Source organism: Mus caroli, unplaced genomic scaffold, assembly GCF_978045245.1.
Source record: "Mus caroli unplaced genomic scaffold, Mus_caroli_1 scaffold_10, whole genome shotgun sequence".
NCBI classification, from domain to species: domain Eukaryota; kingdom Metazoa; phylum Chordata; class Mammalia; order Rodentia; family Muridae; genus Mus; species Mus caroli.
Window position 1 is genome coordinate 89546634 of NW_028227265.1, and position 19997 is coordinate 89566630.

General features: G+C 42.9%; 1 protein-coding gene across 2 annotated transcripts in view; it reads left to right on the top strand.

The window, feature by feature from the left end:
- Positions 1-19997, top strand: part of Mtmr7 (myotubularin related protein 7) — an 86896-nt gene that overhangs the window by 56257 nt on the left and 10642 nt on the right. For both annotated transcript variants that reach the window (XM_021169676.2, XM_085844006.1), the window contains 4 exons: positions 3874-4006; positions 15982-16091; positions 17377-17502; positions 19193-19242. In XM_021169676.2, coding sequence (XP_021025335.1) covers positions 3874-4006; positions 15982-16091; positions 17377-17502; positions 19193-19242 — 419 coding nt within the window. The remainder of the gene's footprint in view (positions 1-3873; positions 4007-15981; positions 16092-17376; positions 17503-19192; positions 19243-19997) is intronic.

The following is a 19997-nucleotide window of genomic DNA, read 5'->3' on the forward strand; positions in this document are numbered from 1 at the left end:
AGCCGTTGCTAGAGATTGGTACATTGACACGTGGAATTGAGTCCTGAGACAAGGAGCACGTCTCTGTACTCAACCTCTTCTGTCAGGTATGCTGGGATTCTGTTGAGCTTGCAAAAATGTTCAGCACTTTCTCATTTCACTCCTATAAGAATTCTGCAGATTGGGAGACTTCTTGTCTTTTCCTGGACTTAGCTTTAAAGAGGTTAGGTAATTCACTGAGACCACACCGTTTAGACCCAAGGCCACATTCAGTTAAATACAAGCTTAGTTGACATCAAAGCCAGTGGTTTTTTTGTTTCTGTTTACCAGAACATCTCTAGGGGACCCTTGTCCCCACTTCCAGACTCTAGAGGGTTGACACCTAAGTTGATCACACACCCAGCTCCAGGCTCAGCCAAAGTCACCTCAAGGCCATTGGAGCAGGAGGGGCTCTAAGCTGTGTGCTGCGTGCCTACCAGCTATGGAGGAAGTTATGAGTCCTGAAGTTAAGGCTGTCATCTGTCTAAGCTATGGAGGACATGTGAGTCCTAAAGGCAGGGGCGAGGTTGAGTCAGTCACCTGCTTCTGTGGTGACTGGCCCTGTGTCATGCCTCAGCTCCATGGACTGACTGCTTTGTGGTTGTGGCCTTAGTGTCACGGCGCCAGGGGTTGTTTCGTTGTGTAAGAGGAAGTCATAGGGTATTTCTCTCTTTCTTGGTAATGAGGTAATGTCTGCTCACTGGGTCCCATGCAGGCGACATCTTCAAGATACAGCTATGAAGTTCAGGGTACCTAAAAAGTGGGAACCTGGGATCTTATTTCCTGGTTATATGCATAAAGTTTGAAGATGGCCATTGACAGAGGAAAGAGAGTGGGAGAGAGACATTTGTGTTTTGTAGCAGGTGAAGGGAGAGAGTCTTCAGTCCTGTTCTTTGTAAGTGCAAGGATGGACAAATATCCTTTGGCTTAATTGGAACCTTAACAAACTTGATAAAACCCTGCTAACACAGCTTACCTATCGTGGAGGCCCCCGGAGAGGGACCTGGGGCTAGTGTAGCTGTCAATAGCTGCTGGTCTAGGCTCAGGCCACAGTGGATCTCGTATTTGAGTGAAAGGTGGCACAGTACTTCTAGGAGCCTACATTGTGTGCCTTAGGAAAGTCACCCTTTGGAAGCCTATGCAGAGAAGGCAGAGACAGCCAGCTATTATCAATCAGAAGCACTGTCAACCAGTAAGACAACTGTCGTTGCCCTAGCTTTGCAAAGAGCTGTTTATCTAACTGCATCTCTTTCACGTGGTCCCTGCTACCAACTACACAGAACAGGCGAGCCTGTTAGAAGCCACGGGAAGGGAGTGCCCTCATCAGCCCACGCAGCCTGTACCCAGGGAAAGAGACCATTTTGCATCATATATGGGTTGAAAATTTAAATTAGCCTGGATCAAGATTTCATCCTGGTACTCTTAAATATGTGAAAGATGTCCCTGGATGGTGAAGGGGACATTTTGAGAAGCTTATTTGTAGGTGATACCTGTAGGCAATAAAATCATCTAGTATTTCCAAGAGTGTGCCACAGTTAAGTTTAGTGAGGAGAAGAAAGAGCACTCTTTGACACCTGTGCTAGGCTTTGGCCCAGTTCTCCTAAAGGTAGCTGTCTGTCTGTCTGTCTATCTCAATCTGGAATATCTTTTTGGATGTTTATCATTTCTAAACCTGTGTTTCTGCTTAAAAAGTTCAGCTTTTGCCACATTAAATAAGTGGAGCTCCTAAAAAATAGTTTGTATGATAGATTAAATATCGCCACCTTGTGTTTGTTATGTGAATTACAGACTGACTTTGAAGAGGTTTTCTCCTATTTGCTTTTAAGGAAAACTGCCTGCCCTTTCTCCCATTGTAACTCCTAAGTGATTTAAAGTGTGAGCATATGTTATATATGCAGGAACTGTAGTAGTAAGAGTGCTTTGCTTATCACATATTATACATGTTCATAAGAGATGGGGCGGGGGCTGATGAGAAGGCTGGACCTTGAATTTAGATGCAGAATAAGTGTGTAGTTCATGTAACATCAGGCTTGTTGGATCTGTTGATTTGTTGCATTTAATAAAGTTCATTACAGAGGTTCATTAGCTGAAACTGCCCTGAAAATAATTATGTAAAGCCATAACGTTTTAAAAGTACACAGTTCCATGAGAGCAACATGTATATGTAATTTCTGGAAGAAAAAAAAAAGCCCCTTAAAATATTAGAACATACAATATCCCTTAAGATATATCATGAAAGTGTTTATTGGTTATGGCTAAAGCCTTAGGGACGTACCTTGCTTGTGTAGACCGGGGTCAGTCTCCTGAAGAGCCGACAGCCCCACAGATGCCAGAGGAGCAGAGGTGGGGAGCAGGAGCCCGCTTGCTGACGAAGCAGGGACTCCTGTGGCAGTGGCTTGCTCTCAGCTCTGGCTGTATTGTGTTTTCTCCCTGGTTGTCTCATTCTTCTCTATGGTCCTGACTTAACGTGTGCTTCTTGTAACTGTGAAAGGCTGCGTGAGTAGCTGAGGTCATGTTGATAGTACTCCCCTGCGGCTTGCCACTCCCTTTTTCCTTCTGAAATTGCTACCCAATTGGCATAGTCTATGGTAACTTTAATTCTTCTTAGTGAATGTAAGTAAATGAATCAGTAACTATTAACGGTGGGTGGTTGCATGAACATTTTCTTAGCTTACACATATGTACATGTAGCTGTGTGGTGTATGTGAGAGAGAACGAGGGAAAGATAGGTCAGGCAGGGTCTGTGTCTTTGGTCCCTGCTTGTATTCCACAGCATGGATATGCCCTTGTTTACGTAGTTACCACTTGGAGGAGACAGTCGTAGGTTTGCGGCTTTCGTGTTTACAAAACCATTGGTCACAGACAGTCTTTATCTATATATGCTAAGACCTTTGTTCTTAGGAGGTTTTCAGAACTAGAGGATCTGGACCAAAGTATTTTAATTTAGCTTAGTTTTTTAAACTTAACTATTTGAAGGACTACTTGATACTATACACTTAAAAGCAGATCCCCCTGACTAGCCCCCATTGGGCTAGTCCCCTAGCCTTTGTGGCCCAAGGAAGATAGTGGTCACTGAATACTGTTGTCCATAAATGGTGGCCTGCTTAGTCACACTGCAAGAGAGGAGCATTCCCAGCCATGTATCCCTGTGAAATCTTTCCCAGCTTGGGCAGGACTTGTCTGACTGTACCGTGCAGGGTTAGAGCGATCTGGGCTTAGTCAGTTTCTTCAGCATCCATTAGCATTGAAACCAGTTCACACTGACATCCCAAGGTCTTATCTATGGTTCTGAAAGTGACAAAAGCTCCCACGTCAGACCTCTGGGTCATATCTGGATGGGGAGGGGCACCCTGCAGCCTGACGGTCAGCACTCTCTCTTCAGTAGTTCTGCTGAAGGCTCAGTTGGGCAGATGAGAAGAACCATAACTGGACCTGACATTTCTCACTTTATGACTCCTACTTGTTTCTCTGCGTTACAGTTCTGGCAGATAATTTAGCGCACAGGGACTTATACTGATTGCTGTCTCTGTGGAGACTTCTGCCAGTTAGGAGATTTTCGTGTATAGTGTTAAACTGGCTATGCCAGACTTTGACATTAAGTCAGCATCACCATCAAACTGGCAGCGTCATCTCCAGAACTTAGGGAGCACTTTCCACTAAGGAACTGTTAACCCAGGCCAGCAGAGGAGGGCTCCTGACCACAAGCTTGACCTTTATGCTTGCACTGAGAGCTCGGTACAGAGTTTCAGGGGTTCAAACTGTAGTATGCATCTACGAGTCTTTGCAATGTTTTCCTAAGTGGTTGTTGCATGTCCTGAATGTAATTGATGACTTTTGTTTTGCTGACAACTGCAGCTTAATGCGATGGCAAATCGTGCTGCAGGGAAAGGCTATGAGAATGAAGACAATTATTCCAATATCAAGTTTCAGTTTATCGGCATAGAGAACATCCACGTCATGAGGAACAGTCTTCAGAAAATGCTGGAAGGTAAACCGTTTTGTTATGCACAGCTTTAAAATAACACTTAAGTATTTTGATGCCGAAATGGAATGAGATAGTCTTTTGGTGTGATTTTTTTTTCCTCCCAGTGATACTGTTAAACAAGTGTGGTAGCTGGGAAATGTGTTGCAGTTGGGAAGATAATCCTGTTGCAGTGACTCTTTAAGCCGTCAGCAGCCTCCTGGTGTCACTCCAGCCGTGTAATCAAGTGGTTTAATATTTGGCAGTTAGCAGCCAGGACTACACTGGCATGTTAATATCCTAGATAAAAACATGGACAGAAGGAGCCTCCTTTCCTCCCTCCCTCCCTCCCTCCTTCCTTCCTTCCCTCCCTCCCTCCCTCTCTCTTTCCTTTCCTTTCCTTTCTTTCATTCAAAGACATCTGGAAAGAAAGCAGTCTTACGTTTGAAGCAGTAACTCAGTGTTCCTATGTGGAAATCAGGTTCACAAACTGTCCCCACACTGCTGAGTAACTGATAGATTCAAAGATGATAGATACATAGATAGATAGATAGATAGATGATAGATAGATAGATAGATAGATAGATAGATAGATAGATAGATGATAGATACATAGATAGATAGATAGATAGATAGATTGATAGATGATAGATAGATAGAAGATAGATAGATAGATAGATAGATAGATAGATAGATAGATAGAAGATAGATTGATAGATGATAGATGATAGATAGATAGAAGATAGATGATAAATAGATATATCGATCGATCGATCGATAGATAGATAGATGAGTTTAAATACCAGGAACCACCGGAGCACACATGTACTTGCAACCCCCATCCTGAGCAAGCACTGCGAGGACACATAAGGACCTATGTATTCATGTGGAGAGGAAGGGAAAGGATGGCTCGTATGATATGGAAGCATGACTCCTGGGGCTGTGCATTCATTAGCAGACAGTATGCTTTGCATGCAAAACTTGCTTTATTACTGCTTAAGGTCTCCCTGATCCTGAAGTCCCCTGAGGGATCAGATCCTGCTGCCTCCAAGGGCAACCACGAAAGAGGAAGATGCCGAAGCCACAGAGCTTCCCCTTGCCTGTGAGAACTGCAGGGATGGGGTGGAATCTAGGGAAGTTGGTTGTCTCAGTAGGCTCTGTGGAGTTTGGGATGGAGCTGGACAAGGACGGAGCTGGACTGCATTGGAGGATGTGCCTCTGATCTCGGTGACTTCACAGTTCTCTGTTCTATCAGGGCAGCAGTGTGGCAAGAACCTAAATGTGCCTGGGAAGTGTCAGAGAGAGACCCAGTCTCTTCCTCCTGCATCCCCTGGTTGACCTTAGTCACTGTGGGACTGGGAACACATCCGTTGTTTCCTGTGCCTGCAGAGAAGTGAGTGGATTCAATTATGACTTACCCAGTTTGATTGTTTGGTTGATTGATTGTTTTCTACATGACAGTTGGTGCCACTGGCAGCAACACTAAAATTTGATTAATGGGTCTAGCTTAGTACTGTAAGGCGTTGGGGTAACTTCTCAGCCCTGGGGTAGATAAATATACATTTAAATTATTAGAAGAAGCCAATTCCTGTATCTAAGACAACAACAACAACAAAAAAGTAGTCCCAGCTCTATGTTCATCCTCCTTTGAAACAGTTTTCTTGTCTCATAGGTCAAAGTTCTAACAATCTAGGTGCATTCATCTGAGTTTCTTAAGCATCCAGAACCTTTCATTTTGTCCTTGTTATAAATAGTGCATTGCCGGTAGGAGAAAAGTGGGCTAGCCCAGCTCTGTCATTGAGAAGGCTCTTTATTGTAAGAAGAGTGCACCGTTGTTAGTCACTGGGGAAACTTCACATTGGCACACTTTGCACTTTGTATTCAGCAGTTTCATAAGACAGTTTTCCAGACCATTACTTTTCTTCTGTACAGAAAGTTGTTCCTAGGAATATTTATAAAGGGGCCTCTGCCTTTGGTGTCTAAATTACCCTGTGTTTGGTGTTTCAACCATTGTCCTCTGGACAAGCAAGCTGACTGATGTCAGGAGGGCAGCTTTGTTTCACGAGGATCATGGCAGAGCTGCATCACCTTCTGGTCATGTGTAGTCCTAAGCAGGGATAGCTTTCTGGATGCCTTTCAGGGGTCCTGACCAGTGTTTGGCTACCTGTAAACAGTCTGAGTAAATTGTAAACCACTGGTGGAGGCTCAGCTGATGAAGTGATGCATGCAGTAAGACCCGTCTTCCAGGGCTTTCTACTTCAAACAGGGAGGGTCCTTGGCATCAGAGGCTGGGAGGTGGGGCTAATGGCGTGTGCCCCCCCCCCCCCCCCCCGTGACTCTTACTTTCTTCAAACTTGCTAAAGCATAGTTTGGGATATTACCAGAGGAGGTTATGGAATGGAAAGAAGAATTATTTGTGTTCTGCTACCAGTGTGTAGGAAGTTCTGTCTGTGAGTACCCCGGGATATTTCATTAAAAACAGAAATTTAGGAGTGAGTTCATACCCTCTGTAGGTCCATTTCTTGAGGTCAATATACATCAACTTAAACTCTTAACTTACAGGTTGTAAGTCACCAAGAAGAAAGGTATGTTTCTGGTCCACAGAGCAATTTTTGTAACTTAATTGCTTTTCATAGTAGCTCCCCTTCCTCTCACAGAGACAATTGCTTTCTCCTTCCCTCTCTGCCATCTCCTTCCTTCCTTCCCCCTCTTCCTAGGTTCACCCCCTCCCCACCCATCAGTTCTATTGCTTGAATTCCACAAGAATCTTGTATTGGTGGGTATTCTGTATCTTTGCAGTATACCACTTAGTCATTTAAGTAAAATACTGAGCAGCTACTAGATGTTAGGGGTGCTGGGGGAGTGTTCCTCCTCTTCCTCACCCTCCATTCTCTCTTCCTCCCTCCCTCCCTGCCTTCCTTCCTTCCTTCCTTCCTTCCCTTCTTTCATTCTTTTTGCTGGAAATGGGGTCCTGCTATGTAGCCCAGGTTGGGCTTAAAGTAGATATCCTTACACTTCTGCCTCCTGAGTGCTGGGATTACAGTCACACAAGGGCTTTCACTTAAGTGACTATATTTGATTTTCACAGCAGTGTTCTATAATGCATGGCATCTGTGCTATGTAAATAAAGAGTGGTTGTCTTAGGTCAGACAGACAGGATAAAACTGAATTGAAAAAGTCATAAGAATATTTGAATTTGCTCTGATAAATTTCAAAGAATCATTTCTCATTTAAAAAAAAAAAACCAGCACTATAAAGAAGGTGGTAAAATCATTGCATTGAGTATTTCTGTAGCATTGAATTGGCTTAGGGTGTGTACACTCTGTATAGTGATATGTAATTCCTTAACCAGATTTCCTCCTCTTATGAACTAATCCAGAATAAGGCTTTAAACACACCCACACTCGGTTATGATCGTAGAACTTTGGAAACAAGATAAACGGTCAGCAGTAGTAAGCTAAGTTAAACAGTTTGTTCTACATTCTTGATAGGAAATGTAGGCGGAGTAAGTAAAGCATTCAGGTTGTAGAGCAGCCTGCCTGTTGCACTATATGCGAGTCCTGTGTATAAAGAAAGGCTAGGGAGAAGTCAGGAAGGATCCCTAGGTTAGTGCATGGGGAGGGGGTGTTTTTCTCGTTCCCCTCCTAGTGACAGAGTATGTGCCCCGGTTGGCTTACATACTCATTGAGCAATACTCATCATCTCCGAGTTTCTGTGTTTCAGGATTCTAAGGATGTTCTCTGTGTAGCTGGGGACCTAGAAGATCTTCTTGAGGTTCTTATGAGAGCTTTGAGTGTCAGCTGCTTGTGTTCTCATTAGGAGGCTCAGGCTGGGGAAGTCTGCTCCTGGGCTCAGGCTAATGGCAGAATTCAGTTCAGGGTCCCACATTTGGTTAGCTAGAGGCCACTTTCTAGTTCTGTGCCTGCCACAGTTTCCTGTGCCATGTGGCAGTTTGCTTCTTCAAGCCAGTTGCAAGTGACTCCTCTCCAGCTTAAGAAATGTTACAGTTTCCAGTGACATTTGTCAAAAGCTTACTGTTTCCTAAAGGCTGGGTAGCTAGACTGGTTTGATTAGAGAGTTTTAGGTTCCGGGAAAACCTTCCTCAATATGTAAGGTGGAGAGTGATCAAGGAGGACACCTGATGTCTATCCTTGACGTGTGCGTGTGCGTGTGCGTGTGCGTGCGTGTGTGCGTGCGTGCGTGCGTGCGTGTGTGTGTGTGTGTGTGTGTGTGTGTATGCGTGCATTCATTCACACATCCACCAAGATCACATCTGGTTGGGCAGTTTCCATTCATCCTAGGAAGAGGTTATTGTAGTTTTCATTGTACAAATGTCTCTGTTCAGGATTCAGTATCTGTCAGGATCATGAAATAGAGAAAGATTTGAACAAAGTACTTCTTATTAAATTACCTTGATCCTTGTTAATTCCTAGTTCTCAAGCCAGAAATACAGAGAACTCCTCTACATGGTAATACTGACATAGTGTTTTGGGGAGGTGACTAAATTCTTGACACTAGCTTTTAAGGATACATGTGCTCAAGTGAATTATTGTGACCTTTTTGAGGCAGGTGACCTTGTAGGCAGGTGAGGACACAGATGCACAGAGGCTAAATGACTTGCACAGCCTCACCATGGTAAAGTCAGACATGGCTTTCCCTCATTTACATAAACCCAGTGCCAAACTCTTAGCCACTCAACTTGAAGGGAAAGGAGGTTGATCTAGGAAGTACCTAGGTCTAAGTTGGTGAAAGGCCTAGGTTCTTGATTGAGTTGGTGTAAAATTGAGCAGATCTCCATCCCTATGTGTGTAAGTAATGTAAATTATATATATTTCATAACACTAAAAGATGCCTTATGTGGGAAGGGGGTTTTCAGAGGGGAACCAGGAAAGGGATGACATTTGAAATGTAAATAAAGAAAATATCTAATTTAAAACAAGAAAAAAATGTAGCAGGCTGAGAAACCCATCAGCAGCAAGGCAGTACGCAGTGTTCCTCCATGGCCTCTGCATGTGTTCCTGCTTCCAGATTCCTGCCCTGCTTGGTTTTCTACCCTTGTCCTGTAAGTTGAAGTAAATTTCTTACCCCTTCCTCCCCAAATAAGATTATAAAATAATGCCGTCCATGTGATTCTGCATGTGTTCACAAATAACAAAAATAAAAGGGTACTTAACTGTCATTTAATAAAATACAATTTTTAGTTTTAAAAAAACAGAGAAAGAAAACAAGATGCCTTATAGACTGTCAAGTGTTTGTCAGTGTAAAGTCCATACTGGTTTCTCTTGGTAAGCAATAATATATTTTAAAGTGAACACTGAGATGGTAAATCCAGCCAGCCAGGTATTTGATAGGTCCCATGCTTTCCTATAGGTCAGTTTTCTTAATTTCCTTATTCAGAAGACAGTTTGCAGAGACATGTATGTGCCAGTCTCGTGATACAGTCTATGTCTACTCGGTAAGTGCGGTGTGGTGGCACACGCCTTTAATCCCAGCACTTGGGAGGCAGAGGCAGGCGATTTCTGAGTTCGAGGCCAGCCTGGTCTTCAGAGTGAGTTCCAGGACAGCCAGAGCTATATAGAGAAACCCTGTCTCGAAAAACAAACAAACAAACAAACAAATTAGCAAACATGGCAGGCCTGGCTTTGCTACTGTAGCTGACACAGTGACCCTCTCAAGCCGCTCTTTACAGTATGAGTGGCTTCACTCAGAAACAGCAGTTTCAGACATTTTAAATTTTTCTTCTGAGCCATGGTCTGTCCTGCAGGCTTTCCCGGTTATCGTTTCCTGACTCGGAGGGGAACACAGTGGACCAAGAGTGCATGCTTTCTCTCTCTGTGGTGTTTGTTGGGTGAGGATTTAGGATTTCAGCAGGAGAACCCCATCCCCAGAATACCTCCCACTTTGTATAGTTTCATATTGTGTTGTGACAGCAAGATTTTGGGTAAGAACATTCTTAAAAGGGAATAAACAACAAAAAGGTACATATCTGATGTGGGATTAAAGGCTGACAAGATAGGCTGTTTTCCATAAGCCTGTTGGTGGAGCTTGGCAGTTGGTATTTGTTTGCTAGCAACAGTGTGATCTCAGATTTGTTGTCTGTTGGTTCCTCAGAGTCCCAGCTCCTCTGTTTCCCCTTGAGAGTTTCCCATCTAGACTTTATCATCTCTACAGTCCCACCATCAGTTCCTGTTCACACTGACTCTGTGTGCACGGCAGTTAGGTTTAAGCGTAGACTGCCATTATATGTTATAAATCTGTGAACATGTCTCTGTAAACAAAATTCATGGGTGAGGGTAACAAAATCTACCAAGCATCCCTCGTGTGGACCTGCCGTCAGGTTGTCTTCAGGTGAGTGTTTAGTGTTCTGGCGCACATTTGTGTGGATATGCGTTTGCATGTGCACATGTGCGGTTTGTTCTCTGGATCGACACATGTATGTGCACTGTTTCCTATGCTACTAGCTCAAGCAGTGCCAACACAAATGCACAGAATTTATGGTTAACTGCACTATAATCATGTCATGCTATATTATTATAAAGAAAACCAGGTTATTCAAAAAATGGTAGTATTATCTAGAGATTGCAGAAAATATCATCAATAAAAGTAGAAATGTTTTGAAGAATAATCTTTGGTCTTGTTGGTGTTCCTTGGAGAATCTCTCCAGCTGGTAGAAAGTTTTCTTTAGTCTGTGTTGGCTGCTGAGGCTTAGGCGTGTATTGTTGACATTATTACGTTCAATACAATTCAGAAATGTATTCCGAGTCTTAGAAAAAGAGAGATAACAAAGCTGACTTATCTAACCATCCCTTTATGCAGACCCCACTCATGTCCTTTTTGAGTGGTGCTACTTTGTATGGTGCCCAGTGAAGGGAGAGTGTTGAGGGCTGGCTAAATGGCCTTGGATTCTTACTGCAGAAAGAAAAGTGCCAACATCAGTAGCCCATGGGTGTGCTTCAAGATGGCTAATAGGCGCAAGAGGCCGTGGGAAGACTCAGCCCATGCCCCATTCTTTTTTCTTTTTTAAAATTTAATGTGTTCTTTTTGTTTTTATTTAGTTGCTTTTAGTTTTTTACAGTCCAGCTGTTGCCCCCTCCCAGTTGCCCCTCCCACAGTTCCTCATCCCATTCCTCCTCCCCCACTATCTCCCACAGGATTCAACCCCCCCCCCCCCCCCGCCAGGCCTCCCTACTTGCTCAGGACTCAAAGGGAGGGACCTTAGATGAAATGCCCAGCAGTGGGGAGAGGGAACATGTAGAGTCTACCTCCAGTAGAAAGATGGCATCAAGTGGAGGGATGGGGTTGCCATCCCACAGTCAAAAAAATCTGACCCAGAATTGTTCCTGTCTAAAGAACTCTAGGGACAAAAACTGATGCTCTGGTGTGTTTACAGACAGGAGCTTAACATGGCTGTCCTCTTAGAGGCTCTGCCAGCAGCTGACTGAGACAGATGCAGATACTTACAGCCAACCACTGGACTGAAGTTGAAGATCCTGTGGTTGAATTAGGGAAAGGCTGGGAGAGAAAGGGAAAGGAGGAGAGCAACCCCATAGGAAGACCAGCAGTCTCAACTAACCCAGACCCCTGAGATCACTCAGACACTGAGCCACCAGGCAGCATACACTAGCTGGTCCTAGCTCCCCAACCCTCACCCCACCCCCACCTCCCACAACACATATATAGCAGAGGACTGCCAGGTCTGGCCTCAGTGGGAGAAGAGGAGCCAGCCATGCCCCCTTTGTGTTTTCTCTCACCTTGCAAAACATTTGCACAGGAGGAAGTGTGTGGGGAAGACCAGGCTACACTGCTTTTCTTCTGAGTGACTTTCCTGTTTGTTGAGTTCTAAAGTACACTTTATATTGGCTTTTAATTTTTTTGCAGTGTTCTGTGTGCTTGTACAGTAGAAATGCCCTGTTATATAAAACAGTATCATGAGACCCAGCGTCTAGCTCCAGGCTGGCAGGTACATTTCTCTGCAGTCTGTGGCATATGCTTCTGAGGTCAGCTGACATGGACTTTGTTCAGCAAAATGGTTTGTAAATATTGGTTCTGCTTTGGCAACAAGAGTGAACAAATCAGTATTTCTCCCTTATCCCGAGTTTATCCAAACAAACACAACAGTTTCGTATTTAAAAGCCTGGGCACTAATTGTTTCAGTTTCAAGTGTAGCCCCATCTGTCATGTGTGTTAATCATCCACAGAGCTGTTTGCTTTGAGTGGCCACTGGCCATTAGGGGAAAACATTCTCGCAGCTGTCACCTTGCCTGAAGTCTGGGGGTGGGAGGTGGGGGATTAATTTCCCAAGCATATGCCATTTCAGTGTTCCTGACATCAGAATTGGTACCCAAGAGCTGGAAGGAATGAGCTGACGGCAGGAGCCCAGAAGCCCATCCCTCCTGTGACAGACGCTGGTGTTCTCTCTCGCCCTGCTCAATTCTCCCGCTCACTGTCAGCACAGGCTGTCTCCAGGTTACCTGCAGAGTCTAGAGACTTGAGCTTTAAACTTTCTGTCATCTCTGCCCCCTGTGGGAAGAGAGAGTAAACAGCCTTTGTCCTGGGCTGAGCTACACATTTCCATTGTCCAGATATCCCTTAGGCCTGCTAGATTTTCTGAAAGAAATACGTATGCTAAGCAACCCACAGGTCCTGCAGTATCAACCCAAGGGTAGGCCTCTTAACTGAAAGAACTTCAAGACTGTGTTTTGTATGGAAGACTTAATGGAAGCAGCTGAATCTCATTGCCTCTCCTGGGAATGTGTGTATTTTCGGATTAAGTTGAAAATTTTGGGCCATGGCCTGAGGTTGGATGTTGTAAGCACCAGGCATCCAGGGAGTATTAAAAACTCACAGAGGGTGCTAGAATTCACCTCCCTTCCTGCTGGGCTGTGTCCTTGGGCAGTGTGTACTGACTGAGGTGAGTCTGCCACGTGGAGGGCCTGTTGCATATGTCAGGCTGAGCTTTTCTTGGTGGCAACTAGGGGCTGGCATTTGGCCTGTGCAGTAACTTCCACTGTCTGTCTGCTAATGATTTTCTTCTCTGAGCGCAGGAAAACTTCCGAGGTGCACCGTGGCTACATTGCTTTCTGGGAGTCATTAGAGCTTTAGCTTTTCTGTGCTATGTTTCCTAAATGATCTTCCTTCCTTTCTGAGTGACTTTTTCTCGCTTTTCATACCTTAAACTGCATCAAGATTAATGACCTAGTGTGTTTGAGGGAATGCATGCTTTTACAATTTACTTATGTAATTTGCTTTTACAATGTATTTTAAAGGTATGTATAGCAAAATAAACTTCCATTAGCATCCTAAACCACCACTGTCCACAGAAATGTAATGCAGGCCATAGCTGTGAGTGTGTGTGTGTGTGTGGTTTTAAGCTATCTGGTAGTTAGATTCTAAAAATAATAAAAAGTGTAGGTTATTTTTTATTGTTTGAGACCGTGTGTTTGAATCAAGACCATCACCCACTCAGTCCCTCCTCTTTGGCTTCTGCTTTGTCACCATCACATATTCCCTCCCAATATTGTTTCCTTTATGTTAAAAGCCAGTGTGTCCCCTTAGTGATGGCAGTATATGCGTAGGTATAAGACTATCTACTGACCTGACAGAGACCACCACGTCCTTGCAGAAAGCTAGCTTTCCCTCTTGCTTTCCCAGCAGTAATTTATGGCCATATCTCCTTGGCTAGATGTGGGGCTTTGTGACCACCTCCCTCATCCTACACTGGGCTTTTGTCAGCCTTGAGCTTGTGCACGTCTTGTGCATGCTGAGTTCATATGTGCTGCTGTCCTGTGGGTGCAGAAATCAGTCCTGTTCTAGTCTTCCACCGAGATGGCTCCTTTTGTAGTCTCTTCTCCTCTGTGATGATCCCTGAGCCGCCCTGATGTTCAGTATCTTATACTCTGGATATTGATCAAATATTAATTGCTGTCTATTACCAGGGCTATACAGAGAAACCCTGTCTAGAAAAACCAAAAAAAAAAATAAAATAAATAAAATAAAAATTAGGAAAAATAAAAAAAGGGAAAAAAAGGAAAGGAAAGGAAAAGTGTCTCTACTGCGGTTAGGAGCTACATTAACTCTCTGCCAGATGTGTAGCTGACGAAGGTTCCCCCATTCTATAAGCTCCTTCTTTGCTTGAATTGTTCAGCAGTATTTTAGGTTCACAGTCTCATTTATCAGTTCTGTGCTACTGGGGCCTTGTTCAGAAATTCCTTTTTTATGTCTACAAGTTGAAGTTTATTCTCAACTTTCTCCTCTAACAGATTCAAGTTATCTTAGATACTCTGAGTCACTTCCATTTGGTTTGTGCAGGGTGAGAGATAAGGATGTAGGTTCATTCTTCCATGAGTAGCTATCCAGTTTGACCAGCATCATTTGTTGAAGATGCAATTTCTCCTATGCATATTGCTGGCCTCTTTGTCAAACTTAGGGGACAATAAGAGTGTGGGTTTATAAATGGATCTTCAATTCTATTCCATTGATCAATGTGTCAGGAATTGGTGGTAGATTTATGGGAAGAGTGGCAAGCACTCAAGGCAGGGCTTAAGACATCTGATCCGTAGAACTTCTACTGGCTCTCATTTGAATTATGAAAGAGATCTGGAATTGAGAGGCAACAGTGAGGACCATGTAATCTGAGCCAGTCCATAGAGCCTCATCTGTACACAAAGAACTATAGACAACTGAGAAAACCTGGGAGTAGGAGAGGTAGTCTCCCGCCACCGCCCTCCCGCTGCCCCTGGGAGAGTATACGCATGGATTGGTTATTCAGTACTAAACAGTTAGCCCTAAAAACGTACATACGGATAACACTGTATGGACACAAAGGTTGTTCTTAAGAACACACACACACACTTGCAATAATAGTTAAGTGAGAAAATAGGCCATGAATTTGGAGGGGGAATGGGGAGAGGTATATGGGGACGTTTAGAGGGAGAAAAGGGAAAGAAGAGATGTAATTAAATTATCTCAAAAAAAAAAAAAAAAAAAAGACTGAAGAAACTGAGGCTCCAGGGGATGAATAACACCTGTAAGATTATACAGCACTACTGACAGTTGGGAGTAGGACGCAGAGCACCCTGGCTCTTGTATGTTTACTGCATGGATGAGAGAATCATAGAATATACTTAGAGCATACATAGACTATATCTATGGCAAATAAAACCATAGATCACACTATTTAATTTTCCCAGTTTTATCTATAAGACTTCAGAGTTTTTGGTACCCATGGATACTCATAAGGTTTGAGATGCTGTGTTGGAGATGCATAGACTATTAGCTCTAAGGCTTTTAGTTTCTTGTGTTAAATACAAGATGAGCTCTTGACAACACTGTTTCTTGTTGATGATACTTTTAGAAGGGCCTGTATACCTGCTTTGGATGTATAAAGATAGATATCATTGCTGGGATCCTTGCTTTTCTTTTAGTCAAAGGGCCTGATGCACGAGACTGGGAGCAAAGGTGTAGACCTCATTCTGTACACAAGTTACACTGCCACCTACTAGGCTGCTGCCAAAAGGAGCTCTGTCCTTTCCATGTGGGGAATACTTTTAGGATTATTCCATTGTGAGTTCTTGTAACAGTCCTACACTAAAGCACTGAGATGGTGACCCATTCTCATTGGTTAATTGCTAGACTCAGCATTGCGATGATCCCCCCCACCCCCCCGAGTATTCTTAAGGCAAGTGCTCCTTAGCTGTACAATTGTAATATCTTCACCAGAAAGGTAAGTGAATAGTCTGTGCTGGACTTGTGCAATGGCAACCGTCAATGATTTTCATAACTTTTAGGATTCTCATAGATTCAGTGTGTCGCCTTATCAGAGAAAAAAAATTAAAGACTTATTTGAAGTGATTCAATAGAGTCTAATTTTACAACTTGGATAATTATTGACTAGCTAGACTGTATCTACTAAAGCTAACGAGCTAACAAGTCACTCTAAAGTATGGTCATGTAGAATGAGAGATTGCCTTAATTTCACGTTTGTAACATGGTTTTTCTTACAGTGTGTGAACTTAAATCTCCCTCTATGAGTGATTTCCTGTGGGGGCTGGAGAACTCAGGCTGGCTGAGGCACATCAAAGCCATCATGGATGCAGGGATCTTCATTGCAAAGGTTTGTGAAGACATAGCAATGAGTTAAGGGAGTAGACATGAGGCTAGTATAACCTCAGAGCTGTGTTCCTGTTGGCTCTCCTGTATTCACGAGTGGGTAGCAGGCTTTGCTGACCTCATGTGCTGAACATGATTTTGTGACAGAGTGCAGTGGGCAGATAACTGTGTTAAGAAAGTGGTCAAATGCTAAAATATTTCCAGAATATTCTCTTTCATCAGATTTACTCCTGGACAAAGGAAAGACTTTTCTATAGGAGACTGCGAGTCACCTCAGTGATGGGGGCTTAGGTTATAGTCAGTAGATCCTGCTTTTCCGTCATGACTTAAGCAAAAGCTGACAGATTCCATTCTGCCATTGGAAGAACCTTGATGGAACGTAAATGTAAACTAGTTTTTTTTTTCAATATAAAATGTTTTAATGTAAAGTGTTTAATAATTCTGTTATGATATTGGGGGTTTCCTATAAATGAATTCCTCTTAGATTTCTGCCTAGAGAGAACCATGACTTTGTGATGGTGATGCTGTTTATTAGCTATTCATCCTTGTTTAATGTCTGGCATTGTGCTGTGGATGCAGTAGTAAGCAGTATGAAGTCAAGCCTCTTACATGAATGACACACACACACACACACTCACTAATGATAAATGCTACATAATCACTGTCTTTCCCAGTGCAAGACACCTGAAGATGCACATAAGTGAGAACAGATAGAAATTCTTTCATGCTGGGCGGTGGTGGCGCACGCCTTTAATCCCAGCACTCGGGAGGCAGAGGCAGGCGCAGGCGGATTTCTGAGTTCGAGGCCAGCCTGGTCTACAAAGTGAGTTCCAGGACAGCCAGGGCTACACAGAGAAACCCTATCTCGGAAAATTAAAAAAAAAAAAAAAAAAAAAAAAAAAGAAAAGAAAAGAAATTCTTTCATACAGTTCCTGACATAGTCTTTTACCTTCTCTTCCTCTGAACATATTACTTGGCCCTTTTCTTTTTATCTGTAACTTTATAATTTGATAAATTAGAATTTATGTACTTCCCTTTTTAGAAAAGGCCCCAGAATTTCCGTAAGATTTGTGTTGCAGGCGAGTGGGGACGGGTCATGAAGGTGTGTTACACAGTGCATATAGTAGTTAGTACATGTGTTAATTTGTGGTGATTTGAGTGTTGGCCTTTAAATGTAATGAGAAAGAAAAACTCTGTCTGCTAGTTCTAAGAAGGCTGGGCCTAAGTGCTGATTGCGAGTTCCCTTAGTTTGTAGCCAAACCTAATGGTCACAGTGACTGTCATTTCAGGCAGTTTCAGAGGAAGGGGCAAGTGTGCTTGTCCACTGTTCTGATGGCTGGGATAGAACGGCCCAGGTGTGCTCGGTGGCAAGCCTGCTGCTGGACCCTTACTACCGGACGCTGAAAGGATTCATGGTGAGTCTGGCGAGAACCTTCCTGACTGAGCAGACCCTTGACCAGCAGGGCACTTCATTTTTAGAATCCTGCCACCTTTGTTTTGTCTAGTCAGCACTATTCTTCTCTTAGTACATCAGCAAGGTTGATTAAAGGGTAGAAATTGAAATAGGCCTGAAATTCATTAATATTGAGGATGTTGAAACTAGTTTAGCCCAATGCTCCTAGATGTGAATTCAGACGCAATTTAAAATACATAAATATATAAGTATATAATAAAAATATGTAAATATAAAATATATTAAAAAGTTTGGAAAATAATGGTTTGTATACATAATTTGTTCCTAAGTATCTCAAGTTGGAGTAGTGTATGACTATATCAACAGAAAACATGAAAAAAAAATTTGGAAAAGTTCAGTTTTGTACATACAAATAGTTCTTGGAAGGAAAAAAAAAAAAGAAACAATATTCCCTCCTAAGTTCCTATTTTTTAAGTGGTCCCTGACAGAACTGGCTGATAGTATTGAATTTCAATGTTTTCTGTCTTTGCTGGAATTGGGAACACATCTTGAGAGCTGGAACCTTTTGGGTGTATATCACAATTTGACTTTGACTTTAGCTGCAGTAGTCTGGGATGTTAGGAATGAGCTGGCAGAAGGCCTTCAAAAGATGTAGGGGTTGTGTGGTGACTAGGTGACCTGGTACCTGCCCCTTGACTGTAAATTGATAGAAAGTACTTTGGTGGACCCTGAATCTGCTTGGGACAGAGGCTCACAGAAACTCCACACACACAAAAATCTGTATCACTGGACCAGTTTTGTGAGTCATGTCAGCTGTTACCCTGGGGAGAAGGCAGAAGAGGCAGGCCACTTCGTCAGAACATACTACTTTAGACAAATGAGATCTGAATGTCCCTGCCTCGGTGTATTCCTGAGCAGACTAGATGCCTTTGTTTAGTTGAGAGCATCAAATTTCCTATGTACATAATGCCATGAGTCTTTTTCTTTCCTACACAACAACCTTCCCACATTAAGCTATTACACTTATAAAAGGCATTTAGAGGGCAGACATCAGTTCTAAAGAGTGATATTAATGAAACTATTCCACATTGTTTCATTAACCATTTGTTAAAAAGAAAACAGCATTCCATGTTGGTTAAGATGAGGTTAAGAATAGAGAGAATAGGACATGAAGTACTCCGTGAGACCTGACTTGTGGAGAACATTTCATCTTTATTCCCCTTCTCTAGAGGAATGGGGAATGATGGCTACCAAACCAGCAAGATGACAGCAAGCACAGAGCCTGGCACACAGGGGGACTGGGTAGTTACTGCTGTCTCACACATGCCTTCCAATTTTCATAGAGAAGGCCTTCATTTTGGATACATTCTAGATAATGTGGTTCTTTTAAGATCTATTTACTATTGTTTTATGTAAGAGGTTTTGCTTGCAAGTATGTATGTGTGCACCATGTGCTTGTGGGCCTGGAGTGATGGACAGTTGTGAGGAGCCATACGGGTGCTAGGGCCTTTGTCCTCTGTGGAACACCACGTGCTCTTGCACAAATGAACCCCTCCTGTGGGAGAACATATTCTCAGGCATGTGGGAGTTTCCGTTGCTCCCACGAACTCAGTCCTTTTTTATTAGTTTGCTTCTCTGATGTTTCCCTTACAGGCTTCCGTATTTTATTCTTTGTGTGTGTGTGTGTGTAGGTATTAATTGAAAAGGACTGGATTTCCTTCGGACATAAATTTAATCATAGGTAAGCAATATTTTTTCTTTTATTGAAAATGCTTATTTTTTAATATACTATATCCTGGTTACATTTTTCCTCTCCTCCCCACACTCTCCCATAGGTATCTAACCCTGTTCTACCTCTCATTAGAAAACGAACAGGTATCTAAGGTATGATAATAAAATAGAAGAAGATAAAACAAAAATAAACACATTGAAATAGGACAAAACAAATAAAAGGAGCAGAGCCTAAGAAGATTCTAGAGAATATAGAGACTTACTCATTTGTACACTCAAGGATCTATAAAAACACAAAACCAGAAGCCATAATATCTACAAACCTGTTTGGTAAGAAACAATAAAAGATAAAAAACAATTTAAAAGATAAAACATGGGAAAACAAACAAACAAGCAAAGCCCTGACATGACATGAAGAGACAAGGCACCTCCAAAGATGCAGTTGTTTGCTTTCTGTTGGTCATCTGCTGCTGGACATTCAGTGTGCCTTAAGAGTACTGTTTCCCTAGTGAGATTCCCTTGGATGAAACTTAAATTCCCATTTGCATGTGGTCAGTTGGAGATAACTTGTGAATTAGGAAAAGGAACCTGTACCCACTTCGTTTAGCTCTAGGGTCCCACCTGGTGCAGGCCGCCTCAGTCTCTGCATTCACATGGGCACCATATTGATTTAGGGGGCCTTCCTTGTTTTCCTGGTGTCTTTCCTCCAACCCTCTAGTTCCTATACTCTTTCTGCCAGGATACATACCATTTAGAGCTGAGTGT